The 17,187-nt window shown below is 47.3% G+C and overlaps 1 protein-coding gene across 2 annotated transcripts in view; it reads left to right on the plus strand.

Annotated features, from left to right (window-relative positions):
* The window catches only part of PLEKHA8 (pleckstrin homology domain containing A8), a 41,908-nt gene that overhangs the window by 462 nt on the left and 24,259 nt on the right, over positions 1-17,187 (plus strand). Inside the window, exons 2-6 of one of the 2 annotated variants that reach the window (XM_049785309.1) lie at positions 7,175-7,291; positions 9,469-9,624; positions 11,409-11,533; positions 13,982-14,140; positions 15,587-15,627. In XM_049785309.1, the coding sequence (XP_049641266.1) occupies positions 7,175-7,291; positions 9,469-9,624; positions 11,409-11,533; positions 13,982-14,140; positions 15,587-15,627 (598 nt within the window). Of the gene's footprint in view, positions 1-7,174; positions 7,292-9,468; positions 9,625-11,408; positions 11,534-13,981; positions 14,141-15,586; positions 15,628-17,187 lie in introns of those variants that run through there. The other variant, XM_049785308.1, reaches the window with a different exon arrangement.

Raw genomic sequence — 17,187 nt, forward strand, 5'->3', positions numbered from 1 at the left:
GGGGTTGGGTCACCCCCAGCAGCACTCAGGGGTTGCTCCTGGCAGGCTCAAGGGACCCTATGGGATGCCTGGATTGGAACCACCGACCTTCTGCATGCAAAGCAAACGCCTTACTTCCATGCTCTCTCTCCTGCCCCTGACACCTAAGTTTTTGTGGGGGACAAGTGGAGTGAGCTGGGCCCATGGGTGAGGCCCCTCCTGACCTTTCATAGATGCCGTTGGCAAGAGGTTGGTGTGGTAATGGTAGTTGGGGTGTGTCTGGCAGGATGACTTGGCTGCAGTGACAGGGCGCAACCTCAGATGCACCTGATGGGACATGCAGAAAGAATCGCTCTGCCCATTTGTCCTGAGATCCTGGAGTTTTGTGTTGGGCTTTAGGGACCCCACATGCTGTGCCCCCCCCCCCCCCTGCAGAGCTGTGCTACCTCTAGGAGTTTGAGTCAAAACCAGGCAGCAGCTAGCTGGTCGCCTCCAGGACAAAAGCCCAAGCCCCACAGAGTTGCCTTTGTGGGCACCTCGAAGATCTGGGCTCTCCCTGGAGGCACTGCTAGCTAGCTGCTCCCATCCTTCTTGCTGTCCACCCTCTCTCCCTCTTTCTTCTCCACTCCACAAAGCAACTTCAGTTTCTCCCTACAGTCCTACTTTCTGGTCATGAAGTCACCCCCCTCTGCCTCTCTGTATATCATGGACAACTTCTCTAGAAGGATCTCAAGATCTTCATCATGTGATTCGTGAGGGAGCTGGATGTTGTGCTGAGAAATAGTGGGCTCTTTTCTTCCACAAGTAGAAGTTATTTCTGTGAGTGGGCTCTGGGAGGGTGGGGCTCCCTGTCGGAATGTTGGCCCTGTGGCAGGAGGCAGCTGTCCCTCTGTTGTGTTATTTGTTTTCTGGGCTCTCAGGCCTTCTCCGTGGGCACACCGTTCTTGGAAACCCCTCATGTCATGGGGGGGCTTTTCAGCAGAGGCCTAGAATTAGGCGTCATCCCTTTGGTTAGGAGATCAGTTTACTTGGGAAGGAGCAGGAATAGCCTAGGAGAGATAAATTTATTTTTGTACCTTTTTTTGTTGTTGCTGTTGGTGGTGTTTTGGACCACACCCAGCAGTGCTCAGGGATTACTCCTGGCTCTGTGCTCAGGAATCACTCGTGGCTGGCTCGGAAGGCCATGTGGGATGCTCAGAATTGAACCCAGCTTGGCTGCATGCAAGGCAAATGCCCTCTCCACTGTGCTATTACTCCAGCTCTTCCTTTTTATTTTTTTCTTTCTGTTTTTGGGTCACACCTGGTGGTGCTCAGGGGTTACTTCTGGCACTCTTGGGGGATCATATGGGATGCTGGTATTTTGAACTGGGGTCCGTCCTGTGTTGGCCATGTGCAAGGCAAATTCCTTACCACTGTGCCACTGCCATTGCTCATTCTTGTACCTTTTTACCTCCTAGGCACTATCTCCTCTAAAGAGCACACTCTGAGTATTAAAGACAAGCTATGTGAAAATGTACTGTTTTGCACGTGCGCCCAGACCAAGTTTTTGCTCATTCTGAATATTTTTCTTAAAGGATGTACACAACTAGCTAGAGTAGCTAGAGTAGTAGTTCAGGAGGTAAAGTATACAGCCTTGCATGCTGCCAATGCTGCCAATGCTGTTCAGTCCTCAGCATTCAGTATGGTCCTCCAAGCACTGCCAGGAGTAATTCTTAAGCGCTGAGCTAGGAGTAATCCTGAGCATCCCTGGGTGCAACCCTCCAAATAAACAAACCCCCAAATGTATAGGATATTTGGTGTCCAGAATTCACGTTCAGTATTTTTTGGGGGGAGACACACCCTTTATTTTCATTTCTCAGAGCCTCAAAGGTGGAGCCATGAGTATAATATTTCATGCCACTTCCCAGTATATGCATTATCGGGAATACATTTAAAGGGCCTCCCTTCTGGGACATTAGATTTACAAGTCGGTGTGAAAGTGAGAGAGGCATTCACTGGTGCTCCGTGTGAGTGAAGCAGGGCAGTGTGTGTGTGTGTGTGTATGTGTGTGTGTGTGTGTGTGTGTGTGCGTGTGTGTGCACGCGCAGAGTTGTGGGGTTGTGGGCTTTCTGCTCTCCCTCTCAGCACACGAGTGGGGCCACTGTTGCTCAGACCCCAGCCAGCTCCCACCTCTGCACCAGGAGGTAGGACACAGCACATTGCAGTGCAAACATCATAGGAACTGGCCTTATGTGGAGCCCAGTCCTGATGACGGAACAGCTGCCTGTCCCCGTCAGGGGGAGAGAAAGGTGGCTCTTGCCCAGACTCTTGTCTGTGTCTGTGTCCCTGGGCAGCACCTGCGTGGTGAGTATGGACCCCCTTCACTGTTCAACCTCTGTGTCCTTTAAAACACTTATGAGATCTATTTCTCCATGTCTGTGTCCTGGCCGGTGGGTATTAGGATATTGGAGTATTAGTGTGGGTATTGGGAATGGAACTCAACCAACCCTGCAGTACTAGAGCATCAAAGTAGAATCAAAGTGGGTTTAGCCACCCGGAGGGTGAACACCTCCCCCTGTTAGCTCTCCAGAGCTGTTTGTTTGTTTGTTTTTGTTTTTGGGCCACACCCGTTTGACGCTCAGGGGTTACTCCTGGCTATGTGCTCAGAAATCGCCCCTGGCTTGGGGGGACCATATGGGACACCGGGGGATCGAACCGCGGTCCGTTCCTTGGTAGCGCTTACAAGGCAGACACCTTATCTCTAACGCCACCTTCCCGGCCCTCCAGAGCTGTTTTGATTAAGGATGCCAGAAAAATGTAGTCACTGTTAAGGGTTTTATTTATTTTTTTCTGTGAAAAATGCCTCTTCTCATGGTTTAGCGGAGTATATGGGTTTTATTTATTTATTTATTTATTTGATTTTTGGGCAACACTGGTGGCACTCAGGGATCACTCCTGACTCTGTGCTCAGAAATCACTTCTGGCAAGCTCAGGGGACCATGTGGGATGCTGGGAATTGAACCTGGGTTCGTCCTGGGTTGGCTTCGTGCAAGGCAAACTCTACTGCTGTGTGATCACTCCCTCCCCCTATTTATTTTTATTTTAATTTTTTAGTAAGAGGGCTTTCCAGAGGCCTGCTAGACCAATTCAACTCAAGCTGTAACACTGTGTTTATGGATTTTGAGTTACTTGGCTGTCCTTTCAGAAGCTAGGGTATTATAAAGTATTAAAATAGAAGATACAGGGGCTGGAGAGATAGCATAGTGGTGGGATGTTTGCCCTGCATACGGCCAACCCGGGAGGGACCTGATTCGATTCCTGGCATCCCATATGGTCCCTCAACCTGCCAGGGGTGATTTATGAATGCTGCTGGGTGTGGCCCAGAAACCAATCAATCAACAAAGTTAAAAAAAATAAAATAGAAGAGGGGCTGGAGAGATAGTATGGAAGTATTATGTTTGCCTTGCATGCAGAAGGATGGTGGTTCGAATCCCAGCATCCCATATGGCCCCCTGAATCTACCAGGAGTGGTTTCTGAGTGTAGAGCCAGGAGTAACCCCTGAGTGCTGCCAGGTGTGACCCAAAAAGCAAACCAAAACAAAAAAATGAAGAGATAATCCATCAGAGATTTATTTATTTATTTATTTATTTTTTGGGTTTTGGGTCACACTCGATGTCGCTCAGGGGTTTTATATATATATATATTGTTTGTTTGTTTGTTTTGTTTTTCGGCCACTCCTGGTAATGCTCAGGGGTTACTCCTGGCTATGCTCTCAGAAATCGCTCCTTGGCTTGGGGGACCATATGGGACGCTGGGGGATCAGAACGCAGTTCATCCTAGGCTAGCGCGCGCAAGGCAAATGCCTTACTTGCACCACAGCTCGGGCCCCTCTTCTTCAAAAACTGAAGTCAGGAAGCATCGTAGAATCAGTGCTCCATCATTACTTACTGAACAGGTTCTATTTTCCCATTGTGCTTTATGAGATTATAATATGTCTTTTTTGTTTGTTTGTTTTCGGGCCACACCCATTTGATGCTCAGGGGTTTCTCCTGGCTAAGCGCTAAGAAATTGCCCCTGGCTTGGGGGACCATATGGGACGCTGGGGGATCGAACCGAGGTCCTTCCTTGGCTAGTGCTTGCAAGGCAGACACCTTACTTCTAGCGCCATCTCGCCGGCCCCTTATAATATGTCTTAAAATAGAATGTGTTTGTTTTGTTTGGGAAACCAACCTGGTAATACTTAGGGTGTATTCCTGGCTCTGGGCTCAGGAATAACCCTTGGTAGGACCGTATGTGGGGCCAGGAATTTGGATGATCTCTCTGGCCTGATGGATAATTTGTTTTTATTTGTTTTGTTTTGTTGTTGTTTTTGACACACTCTTCAGTGCTCAGGGATCACTTCTGGTGGGCCTCAGGGGACTGTATGGGGTGCTGGGGATTGAATTTGGATTGGCCATGTGCAAGGAAAGTGCCCTACCTTCTGTCCTATCTCTCTGGCCCATGTTATTAATTTTATATGTTAACTTGCTTGGAAAATTTCACCCATTGATAATGGCATCATTCTGGGTATGACTGTGACTGTGACGTTGAGGGTATTAAATTTAGCTGCTGGACTGAGTCAAGTCTGTAATGTTTCCTACCAGGAGCGGGTCTCACTACTAGAGCGGGTTTCGCCCTATCCAAGAGCCTAGTTGCACAATAAGGCTGGTGAAAAAAGCTGTAGGGACCAGAGCAATGGCCTGGCCCTGTGTTTAAACTGGGGTGGAAACATAAGCTGGCATTGGGCATTGGCTTAGAGATACCTCGTTCTGTGTGATTTCTATGAGCTTATTGTGAATGTATGTACTGATACAGACGTGGCATGTATGTGTGATGTGCAAACATGCCATTCATTCTTCTTTCTCTAGAGAACTCAACTGAAATGGAACAAAATGGAGTAAGGGCAAGGACCCTGAGTTCTTTATACCCCAAAGTACTACTGGATTTGGGAAATTTTCATACCATTTGAATTTGGGGAGAAAGGACACTGAGCTATAAGAGGAAAAAAAAGATGCACTTGGCTGTCTCGGAATCACTTTCTGGAAAGGGATAGCTAGACCTCAAGGATTGTCATGCCTAGAGTGACTGTGTAGAAAGACTGAAGATTTTTCCACAGCTTTGTTCCATCCTTCCCCCATTACCTCAGGTTACTTCTAGAGTCTACCTTGTCTGTAAAACTAGCATTGGATGTGGTGATTCCCAGGTCTCTTCCATTTCTTTTCATTTTTTGTTTGTTTGTTTGTTTTGGGGCCACATCCAGCAGTACTCTGTGCTCAGAAATCGCTCTTGGCAGGCTCAGGTTCTGTTTTCGAGAATGAGTTGTCTTTTGCAAGAAAGGCTTGAATGGTCCTGCCAGATAATTCTGCCAAGTATTGAGGTGTGTGAGATTTGGCCCAGCTCTGTGCTAGGACCTGAGAAAAGGGACCCGATACATTGGATGATAAGTATAGTGGGTCAGCTGCCACCTTGCTCCTGGGTTTAAGCTCAGATTTTGTGGTGGTTCTTGTACCCCCAAATTACAAGTATTGTTGTAATTTGTAAATTGTAATCTCACTACAACTTAATTTGGGGCCAGAGACATAACACAGGGCGTAAGGCATTTGCTTTAATACGCAGCCAATTCTGATTTGATCCCTAATGTTACATGGTCCCTGACGCATCATGGATATAACGCCAGAGGCCCCATTCTTCCCTGTGACCCAGGAGCCTCCCCCCTCAGTACAGGGTGTCCTGGGTGATCTCTGGCATTGCAGGGCATGAGCAATGTGTCCTCAGACCCTGACCCAGTCTGGCTGCTCTGGAATTGCCAACATATGAAGCCCCTGGGTCTCCTGAGCATTCCTTGGGAGACCAACCCCCAGCCTCCAAGAAACAAAATGACTCACTAGATTGGCATCATTTTTCACATTTGGGTTTTTTGGGGGGAGGTTTGACCACATCTGGTGGTACTCAGGGGGTACTCCTGGCTCTGCGCTCAGACATATGTGCTGGCAGGCTCAGGGGGGGACTATATGGGATGCCAGGAATCGAACTCAGGTCCGATTGGCCACGTGCAAGGCAAATGCTCTACAGCTGTGCTACCTCTCTGGCCCTCATATTTGGTTTTTGTGACTCACTTGTCAAAGGGATCATCAGATACTGCTCGAGGCCCACCCCCAATCTTCTCCAGCTGCCAAGGCCCTCAAAGAGCCCATTGGAGAAATGAGGGGGTTGTGGGTGTCTGGGGAGACCAGTCTAGCCCCAGGAGGGCACTGAGGGGTCTGTGGGTGGTCAGAAGAGACAAGTCCAGCTCAGGAAGGCACTGGTCAGGGTCGTGGTTGAATAGAAGAAACCATTCCAGCCCAGGTAGAGCACTGCCAGGATATTCAGGGGCCCCTGAGGAAGAAGATCCAGCCTCCTCAAGAGCACTGTGCCTAGCTGAGAGGTGCAGAGGGTGTGTGAGGGGAAAGGTCAACACATGTTTCTAGTATGTACTCTGACCCTTGAAGTGGAAGTAAAACTCGTTGTGCTCTTGAATGTCGGAGATGACTCACGTTGACGGCTCGGTGCTTTGTCCGCGTACCTTTCCCTTGGGACCACAGGGCCCTCACAGACTTATCACGCAGCCCTGTGTACAGAAAGGTGCTATTTGATCTCATTTCTAAGGGTCGTGTCATTTTCATTTTTTAAAAAAATTTTCCTTTCTTTTTTGGGGGCCACACCTGCTGTTCCCAGGGCTTACTTCTGGTTTTGCACTTTGGGATTACTCCTGGCCCATATGAGGTACCAGGGATTGAACCTGGGTCAGCCATACCAAATGCGACTGTCCTGCCTGCCTCTGTGCTATCTCAGCCCTGTTGAGTAGTTTTTCTTACCAGAGAGAGGAGGAGAGCGAGGAAGCGATAATGAGATGCTTTGGGAAACAAGAGTCCTTTTACTTGGAAAACGTAAAGAGCATAAGTTCCTAGTGAGTAGGAAACGCGGGAGGAAGGAGGTAGGGAAGACCATTATCTAGCACATCATCCTGATTGCATTTGTGGCTGATGGTTTCCCCGAAGGACCCTGCTTTTGGTGGCATCAGATTCCCTCAGTAACCCTCATTTCTCCTGGGAGCAGGCGCTGGGCTACTTTCGTCAGTCTTAGCCCTCCGTCCCAGGAGTTCCCTCAGTTGTAACATGCTCTGCTGTTTGCCTGCAGGTTGGCAGCCGCGCTGGTTCCTTCTGTGTGGGGGCATCTTATCCTATTATGATTCCCCTGAAGATGCCTGGAAGGGCTGCAAAGGGAGCATCCAGATGGCCGTCTGTGAAATTCAAGGTGAGACAGTGAGGCGCTTGCAGAGTTTATGTTCCTTCCTGCCTTCTCAAAAACAAACACAAAACTGGCCTCTGGGCATTTCTCCCAGGCAGTCTTAAAGACTCTTAGTTTTCTGCCCCCAAAGAACATCTGGGGTAGGAACCCTAATACTCCAGCCAGTAAACACCAGGTGACATGTTCGGGGACCATCACAGCTGATGGCTGAGTGCCCAGACACAGTCTAGCACTCTTTTCCCATAGTTGCCTGCTCATCTAGAGCTGGGCGCGAATCTGCAATGCTTACTAAATGTGCTTTACTGTGGCTCCAAACACTCTTCATCGACATCAAAGCACACATGTGCTGTGTCTGCAAATAAGCATTTACTTTTTGGTTTGCAGTGTTTTTTTTTTTTTTTTGGTTTGTTTTTGGTTTGGGTTTTTGGGGCCACACCTGGTAATGCTCGGGGGGTTACTCCTGGCTATGCGCTCAGAAATCACCCCCGGCTTGAGGGACCAAATGGGACATCGAGGAATCAAACCACGGGCCGTCCTAGGTTAGCTGCCTGCAAGGCAAACAAACGCCTTACCATTTGCGCCACCGCTTTGGCCCTGGTTTGGAGACTCTTGAAGCATGCTGAAGAAGCATTCAGAAGGAATTTTAGCAAGGGGGCAAGGATGGTTGACTTGTTTTGGACCCTGAAGGGAAAGGAATTCTCACTGTTCTGAGCAGACTTGCCAAGAAAAAAATGGAGTTGGTGGTGGTGATGGTGGTACATGAGGGGGAAGAAGAGATGCAGAAAAAGGATAAGGAAGAAAAGGAGGTGGAGAAAGGGGAAGAAGAAGAGGCAGTAGCTGCTTATTTTATTTTTCAGTAAGTCCAAAGAGATAAACTCACAGTCATATAAACCTTAAATCATACGGTTTTTATTTTATTACTATTTTGTAGGAAGTCCAAAGATATATTTTGGGCGTGTTCCTTATTTGTCATAAAAATGCGTACTACATGAGCTAGAGCAATCTTATAGCAGGGAGGACATTTGTCTTGCACACAGCTGACCCGAATTCAATCTCCAGCATCTCATACGGCCCCCTGAACACCATCAGGAGTGATTCCTGAGCAAAGAGCCAAGAATAAGCCCTGGTGTAGTATTTAAACAAAACAAACCTCCCACGTCTTTTGGCCCTTAAACAACATAACACATACACATACCACATTCTTGTGTGTTAACAAAATTATTTCCTATATTCTGATAAAAGATCCTAAGAAAGGAGAACTGGGTGATTCTTTTGGGGGGGGGGGAAGGTTGGGGCCACACCCAGCGGTGCTCAGGGGTTACTTATGGCTCTGAGCTCAAAAATTGCTCCTGGCTTGGGGACCATATGGGATGCCAGGGATTAAACCCGTTGTCCGTCCTGGGTCAGCTGTGTGCAAGGCAAATGCCCTACTACTGTGCTTTCGTTCTGGCCCCTGGATGATTCTTTTTTGCAAAGGAGAGGATGGTTTTGGGGCTAAACCCACCAGTCCTCAGGGCTTACTTGTGACTGCGCAGGAATCACTCCTGGCAGTACACAGGAGACTGTAAGGGGTACAGGGGATAAAACCCAGGTTGGCCACTTGCAAGACCTGTGCCGTCCCCACTGTACTATACTCTGGTCCCATGATTCTGTTTTTTGTTTGTTTGTTTTGGGGCCACACCTGGTGATGCTCAGGGGTTACTCCTGGCTATGCACTCAGAAATCGCCCCTGGCTTGGGGGACCATATGGGACGCCAGGGGGGTCGAACCGGGTTCGGACCTAGGTTAGCACATGCAAGGCAGACGCCCTACCGCTGTGCCACCGCTCCGGCCCCATGATTCTGGTTTTAGTTATTTGTTTATTTTTATTGTCACACCCAGCGGTGCTCGGGTTACTCCTGACTCTGGGTTACTCCTGACTCTGCACTCAGAAATTACTTCTGGATGCCAGGCATCAAACCCTGATTGGCTGCATGTAAGTCCTATCCACTGTGCTATTTCTTTGGCTCCATTATATAAAATTCTTGATGATACCTCAGAACCCCTCTTTCCCTCTTCATCAACAGAGGTGTGTGGGTAGCGTAAAGGCGTTAGAAAGAAAGTGAGGGTGCCTGACCTGCCCTTGGAGTGAACAGTGCCCGGTGTCCAGCCTTGGTCTTTAACATGTCTCTACCTTGCTTTAGTTCACTCTGTAGATAACACTCGCCTGGACCTGATCATTCCTGGTGAACAGTATTTCTACTTGAAGGCCAGAAGCGTGGCTGAGAGGCAGCAGTGGCTGGTTGCCCTGGGCTCCGCCAAGGCTTGCCTGACAGATAGTCGGACACGGAAGGAGAAAGGCAAGTACTGACTTTGCTCTGGCAGGGGGCTCACCTTATCATTGCGGAGGTTCTGGGTCTGCGAACTTGCTCCCAGCCATCTTGCCAGTGTTGGCTCATGCAGATGTTGCTGTCTGGACAGCATGGAGATGTCCATTTCAGGGAGATCTTTCCAGAATGTCTCAGTTGTACAGGTGAGGACGTTGGAACCAGGTGTGCCTGGCTCCACATCATAGCTTTGTGACCTTGGTTTTACACGCTTCAAGAAAAGGCAGTAGGGATAGCACAGCAGGAAGGGCGTTTACCTTACATGCAGCCGACCCAGGTCTGATCCCTGGCATCCCCTAAAGTCCCCTGAGCCTGCCAGGAATGATTCCTGAGTGCAGAGTCAGGAATAACACCTGAGTACCACTGAGTGTGGCCCCGTCCCACCCCCACCAAAGAGGTAGTAACCGACATGGGAAAGGAACTTCACCAAATTGGTTTTCTGTGTAGAACTGGAATCTACACTTGTGCTGTGAAAAGCACTGTCCTATCACCTTTTGCTCTAAAAAGTTGAGTTTTGCTTTTAGGCCCAAAAGTGCCATTGAAACCAACTCCAATGGGAAATAGTGTGGAGTTTAGTGAGGGGAATTGCCTGGCACCGAGCCTGGTACGAAATTCAGGTTGGGCAGAGAAGAACCAAACTTGGGCTCAGTACCTCCTGCAGTCAGATCTCTCTCCTCTCTTCTCCCTGGGGCCGGATGAGCCTTGACAGTAGGTAGTGGCCACTTGGTACTTAGCCATTTGGTCCCTAAGTGTCCTGAGAACCGTGGCCCTTGCTTTATACTTGGATTGGGTCAGAAGTGCAGGTACTTATGGTCCTACTTTGCAACTACCTGGCTCCCTGGGATATGGGCTAAGCTGGTACCCATTGTGGCTGGGCCTCTGGGAAAAAGTGTTTTTTTTTTGGGGGGGGGGCAGTCCTTTCTCCTGATATCTTAACTGTCCACATAGATGTTGGGAGAGAACCTCCCCCATTGACCTTTGTCTTTAATTTCTAGTTCATTGGGTTCCGGGACTTGACCCCTTTTCCAAGGCGTGAGGCATGTTCTCTACCCCTATCGTGATGTGAGATTGGGAGCAAATTCTCTGCCCTTCTGACTCTTAAGCGTTTCCACAGATTGGGCATCACAGAGCAGCTTTGCACAGAGAAGATGGCAGGCAGTGACCCGGGTAGCAGTGATGCGGGAAGGGTGAGAAGCCACAGCTCTACCTGCAGGCCTGGCCAGTGAGGGCTGCATGTCACTGAAGGCTCCCAGATCTGAGCTCTGTGTAGGACTGCCCCACCCTTTCTCAGGGAGCAGAGACTGGGGCAGAAACCCCTAAACTTGCAGGGGTCCTCAAACTTTTTAAACAGGGGGCCAGTTCACTGTCCCTCAGAGCGTTGGTAAAAACAAGACTTATGAACGAATTCTTATGCACACTGCATATAATCTTATTTTGCAATGAAGAAACAAAACAGATACAAATATAATATGTGGCCCGCGGGCCATAGTTTGAGGACCATTGCCCTAAAGCCTTGGCTCTGGCAACAGCTCCCACTTAGCTGGGTCCACGATGAGGTGCCTCTGGCCCACCCCTTGGGACACTCAGTGTGTTGGCTGCTTGTAGAATCCCTGAAAAGCCTGGGGATCTTTCTCTTATCTTCCCGTTCTCCCACCTTTACCTCCATGGACCCTGTGCCTCTGGGTCTGGAGCCATTAGCTGCCAGGTGTGAGACTTGGACTCAGCTACATACACATCGTTGTCATTCTGTTTTTCAGAGTTTGCCGAAAACACAGAGAACTTGAAAACCAAAATGTCAGAGCTGAGACTCTACTGTGACCTCCTTGTCCAGCAAGTGGCTAAAACCAAGGAAGCGAGTGCAGCCGGGGGGCCCAGCCCCCAGGTGAGTATGTCCATTAGCCAGGGCACCAGTTCCATCCCATGACCAGTGTTCATATTCCCTGCATCCTGGGCCACCTTTCAGGGGTTGTCTTTTTGGAGTGCAAGTCACAGCATTGGCCAGAATGAAGGAATGTTGTGTGTTCCCGTCTGTGAAAGCACCTGTTTTTCCATCCTGGAATCAACTCCAAATGAATTCATTCACCAAAATTGAAATTATGAATTGTAGTACTTATATTCTAAATCTGTCCCCCCCCCCCCATTGCATCACTTTTAAAATTCAGACTTACCTGTCTCACTGAGCCCTGCTTTAGGTTTGGCTACTAAGACTCAGTGTATGACTGTATCGGCTATCTGTGTCTAATGCTGGATGAGCTGCTAATAGAATTTTATCTCACCAGCCTGATTCTTTGAGCATAACATGTGCACAGAGACAGACATGTTTCATTTTCTCCATTACTGGCAAGAAAAGTAGGTGCTTTTTTTTTTAAATTAAATTTGTCATTTACTTTTTGTAGCCTGTATGAAGTGAGCTGGCTGGTATTCAATTTTGTATGGAATAGCTCACAGTAACCAGTGCCACTTCTTCTCTGCTCTCAAGGTTTGACAAAAGGGGGCTAGAGCAATAGCATAGCAGGAAGCATGTTTGCCTTGCACGTGGTCAATCTGGGTTTGATCCTTGGAATCCCGTATGGTCCCCTGAGCCTACCATGAGTAATTTCTGAGCACAGAGCCAGGAGTAACCCCAGAGCACTGCTGGGTGGGGCCCCAAAACAAACAAACAAAAAGTTTGACAAACGTAGGGGCTGGAGAGATGAGACAAAGGAGACCTGGTTCAATCCCAGATATCCCTGAGTACAGAGCCAGGAGGAAGTCTGAGTACAGCTGGGCGTGACCCCAAACCCAAAGCAACAACAAAAACAATACAAAACTGATTTCAGAAAAATCCGCAGATTATAATGAGTAACTTCAATTTACTTTTCTTAGGCAGTGAAAGAACACAATTCTTGTAGTGTTATTACAAAATTTGGGTGTCGTTTTAGCAGGTGAAGAGCCGGGGTCTTGTTTTCAGATAGAAAAGTGACAGGGGTCAGAGATATCATTAAGGTATTTGTCTTTCACACCACCCACCTCTGTGTGGTCCAGGAGCACAAAGACAGGCGTCATCCCTGAGCACAGGATGGAAGTTATCTCTAAGCACCACTGTGTATGGCTCAAAGACAAAAACTTGAAGAAACAGTGCAGCAGAAGGGAGGCCATGACTTTGACCCTTGATCCAGCCCAAATGTGGCAGGTCGAAACTTTGCACTGCTATAAAATAGCGTGAATACTTTTTTTTTTTTTTTCTTTTTTTTTTTTTTTTTTTTTTTGGGTCACACCCGGCAGTGCTCAGGGGTTACTTCTGGCTCCACACTCAGAAATCGTTCCTGACAGGCACGGGGGACCATATGGGATGCCAGGATTTGAACCAATGACCTTCTGCATGGAAGGCAAACGCCTTACCTCCATTTTATCTCTCTGGCCCCACTTTTGTTTTTCTAATAAAGACAACTTCACTCGTTTTTATTCCTTTCCTTGGGACTCTGTCTTCAACATATGCCAGTTATGTGGATGGCAGTGCTTGAAGGGTAAGGAGGAGAGTCAGGGGACATGTGTGCCATTTGTTGGCAGGTCTGCAGGCTGGAGCAGTCGGTGTGCGTTCTGCCCTGTTGGGTGCTGGGAACAAACCGAGGTCAGAGTCGTGCAAGGTCCTACTCACAGTACAGTTTCTGGGCCTCACTGACTGTCTTGAAGCAGTCTGGTCTCTTAGTACCACTACGATGTGGCGGGTATCTTCTTGTAGGGGTAGCTTCAGTCTCCTGGACGGCTAGCTTATCAATGCCAATGATTGATGAAGTATTGGGTTTATATAGAGTGCCTATTGCACTTCAGAGGAAAAGTTTTGGGAGCAAGTCAAAAAAACTGGGAGGAAAAGAAATATAAATGTTAGATAAACTACTTAAGAAATATTAAAGAAAATAAAATCCCCTTAAGCTCATGTGTGCTGAAAACCAAAAATCTCCCTCCTGAAAGCAAATGGTTGGCAACTTGTGGCTTCCAAGGCTGCTTTTTCAGAATCTCATTTGTACTTTATGGACCTTGCCAATGTGCAGTCTGAGTGATGCCCAGTTTCTTGCCTGTTGTGTCTTCCATACTCAGAACACTCAGAGGGAACCGGGTTCCTTAGTACTTTAATACTTTAATTCTTTAATATTGTCACCTGCAACGGGGCCAGATAGCAAAGGGTCAGGCGAATGTTTAGTTGAGAGCTAAATTGGCAGTTTCAGTCTTTCTATTTGTTTATGGAAACAGGTTAATATTAAGATTGAAATTCCTTAAGGACATTCTGCCACTGGGCTCATTTTCTTGGTTGGGCAAAGTGCAGGCGGTTTTTTCCCTTTTGGTTCCGTAGGATGGACTCCACGTGGGGACGCTGTTGAAATGCACCTGCAATACCTTCCTGAAGACCCTGGAGGAATGTATGCAGATCGCCAATGCCACCCTCACCTCCGAGCTGCTCCACCATAGCCCGCCAGGGTCGCCACAGCTGGCCATGCTCAAGTCCAACAAGGTAACGGCCCTGTTTAGCTTGGCTGGGCAGGGCATGATGGAATGTTGCTAAGTTAAGTAATAGCAGGTAGGGACAGCTGTTATGGGGACCAGACTTGTGCCTTCCACATGGCCAACCCTAGCTGGATCCCCAACACCACATACAGCTTTCCCACCCACACTTCAAGTGTCATTTTTGAACATAGAGCCAACTGGATGTGGTGCCATAACAAACCAAAAAAAAAAAAAGATAGACCAAGCTTCATTTTCTGTCGCTCTTTGCTAACCATAAGGATATTTTGATGGCCTTTAAAGAAGGCCTCTATCCACACCTGCCCTTAACCCCCCTATCTCCATTTATTTTTTTAGCTTTTTTTTTTTTAACTCCTGGCTATGCGCTCAGAAATTGTTCCTGGCTTGGGGGACCATATGGGACGCTAGGGAATCAAACTAGCACCGGCAAGGCAGACAACTTACTGCTTCTGCCACCTCTCCAGCCCCTATTTTATTTTATTTTTTTTAGCTTTATTATCACCTAACAGTGTCTCTACGGTGTCTCTCCTTTGACCTACTTGTCCGGTAAATCTCTGCGTGGTCTGTGAACTTGGCCCTTCACCCAGCCCTTTGAGGCCAACAGTGCTTCTTTTCACACGTTGTAACTGGACTCTGGCCTGCACCTGTCTTGGCTCTCTCGGTACCTGCAGGTTAAAGTCAGAACTTCCTAGACCCTTCCCAGGTCTTTTCCTCTCTCATAACCTAGCTTGATTATTACATGTTCCTTGTTGCCCCACATTTGGATGCCATATCCTTGTGCCCAGAATGCCCTCTTGCTTGTCTTTCCCTCAGTTCTGTTTATGCTCAGGATTTCATCTCCTTCCATCAGTCCCAGACTGGAGCTCCAACTCCACCTGTGGACTCCTATTGAATCCCTGTTAGATGTCGAAACACACCCATCCACAATACTCTTTCCTACTCTTTGTCACTGTCACATCACAGCATGGTATTTATTAATGTTCAAGGAGCCATAGACATCCCAACACTTATAAGATTTCTGCAAGGATTATAAAGCTCTTCTAAAGGCCACCTGGGTGTCAGACAGTACAGTGGGGAGGACTCTTCCCTTTCACACAGCCAACCTGGATTTGATCCCCAGCACCTGAGGATCCCCTGCCTCCTTGGTCCCCTGAACCCTCCAGGAATGATCCCTGAGTGCAGAGCCAGGAGTAACCCCTGAGCATTGCCGGTGTAGGCCCCAGACAAATGCAAATTGAAAATGTGGGTAACTTATTTGAATTAAGTAAAAAGACTGCTTAGAATCTGTGACTCCTTTTGAAGGGATCACAGTCATTTCTACCAGGTAGGACAGGTGTGATATAGTTGTGTTTGCCCTCTTTATACGTAATAAGATGTTAATATGCTCTACTAGAAGTACAACGTGTAAACTTTCCTTTCTTTGCTTCTTTTAAAGATGAAACATCCTATTGTACCGATTCATAATTCATGGGAAAGGTACAGTAACTATTTTTTGTTTTTCTTTCTTCTTTATAAAACTAAAACAATAAGGATATCTTCATTGTGCAGTGATCTATCTCATGATCTCAGTAATACCAGATAGAAACCATTATCTAATTTTATCTTCAGCAACTAGGTAAGGGACTTGTTCCCTAGTAGAGAGACCTCCCCCATCAGACCAGTATTTTTTTCATCTTTCCAGTGTACTGAGCATTCAGTGTCCTTCCTTGTGGAGAAGCTAATTATTGATTTAAATATGGTTTTACATAGCAAAGATAGTTTACTTTGTTTTGTCTAGAAAACAACTTAAAAATAAGTGTTAAAAAAAAAGCTTCGGTAGCTTTCACAAGTTAAGAAAAAACACATACTACTAAAATTGAAATGATTTCTTCCTTTAATCATACATGTTCATAGCATTCTTTTTAAAAATATCATTTTGGATATATATTACTCAACTGTTCATATAACCAGCTATTCCCACGTTTTGACATAGTCCATGTATTTGCCCTTTCAAATGAGGAGTAGTTCATTCAGTACATGTATTTGCTTCTTGTTCCCACTTCAGTTCTGTGAAATTCAGCATCGCATCTTACCAGACAGAGTAGACCTTTGAAGAGCTTTATGAGAATGGAAAGGCTTTTCTTAGAAGGGAGCAAGAGAAGGAAGTTACTGGCAAAGAGTTCTCTGTTTCTGACCAGCTTGCCTTCCTTTAGGACATTTTAAACTGCGGGTAGAGACTCCACATGGAATCTCTTAGAATTGTTTTAAAATAAATTGATGAGGGGCCAGAGAGATAACATAGTGGATAGGGTGTTTGTCTTGGACATGGCTGACCCAGGTACATTCTCTGGCATCCTCTATGCATCCTTGAGCATTGCCAGGAGTGATTCCTGAGTACAGAGCCAGGAATAAGTAACCCCTGGGCACTGCTGGGTGTGGCTCAAATAAAATAAAATAAATTTATGATTCATTAGCAACCAGTGTTTGCTCTATATCCTGATCTTGAGGTTGCGTATCAGTGAAGAAGGACCAGTTTCAGAAGTTTTGCAGAAGAGTTAAAGGGTAGGCCCCAGCAACCTAGGGGGCCTGAGGGATAGCTCAGTGGGTAAGGTGTCTGCTTTGCACATGGCACTGCAGAATGGTTCTCTGAGCACTCCCAGGAGTGATGCCTGAGCACAGAACTAAGAGTAAGCCTTGAGGACAGCCAGATGTGGCACAGTATCCCCCAACACAACCCCCTAGTCCCCCCCAAAAAAAAACCCAAGAGAAAGGAGTAAACATCTAGAGAGAATGGTTTCTTGGGTAGCCCCACCCACTTCCAGGCTAGACCATTCAGGAGGAGTCGCAGCTTCCAGTTCAACGGGAGGTGCGGTGTTTTTCACCTACATTCATACTATGTCAGGAGGGCGCCCAGTAGGTCTTTCTGGAAAGGAAATAGGAGTCTAGGTAAGTTTGGGAACCTCTGATCTGGACATCTAGTTTTAGCACGTGAACTACCTCTCTTTGACCCAAGACATAGACCCCTTTCTCTCTCCTTGACCCCACTTCTTGCCTCAG

This window comes from Suncus etruscus, chromosome 13 (genome assembly GCF_024139225.1).
Source record: "Suncus etruscus isolate mSunEtr1 chromosome 13, mSunEtr1.pri.cur, whole genome shotgun sequence".
NCBI lineage: Eukaryota > Metazoa > Chordata > Mammalia > Eulipotyphla > Soricidae > Suncus > Suncus etruscus.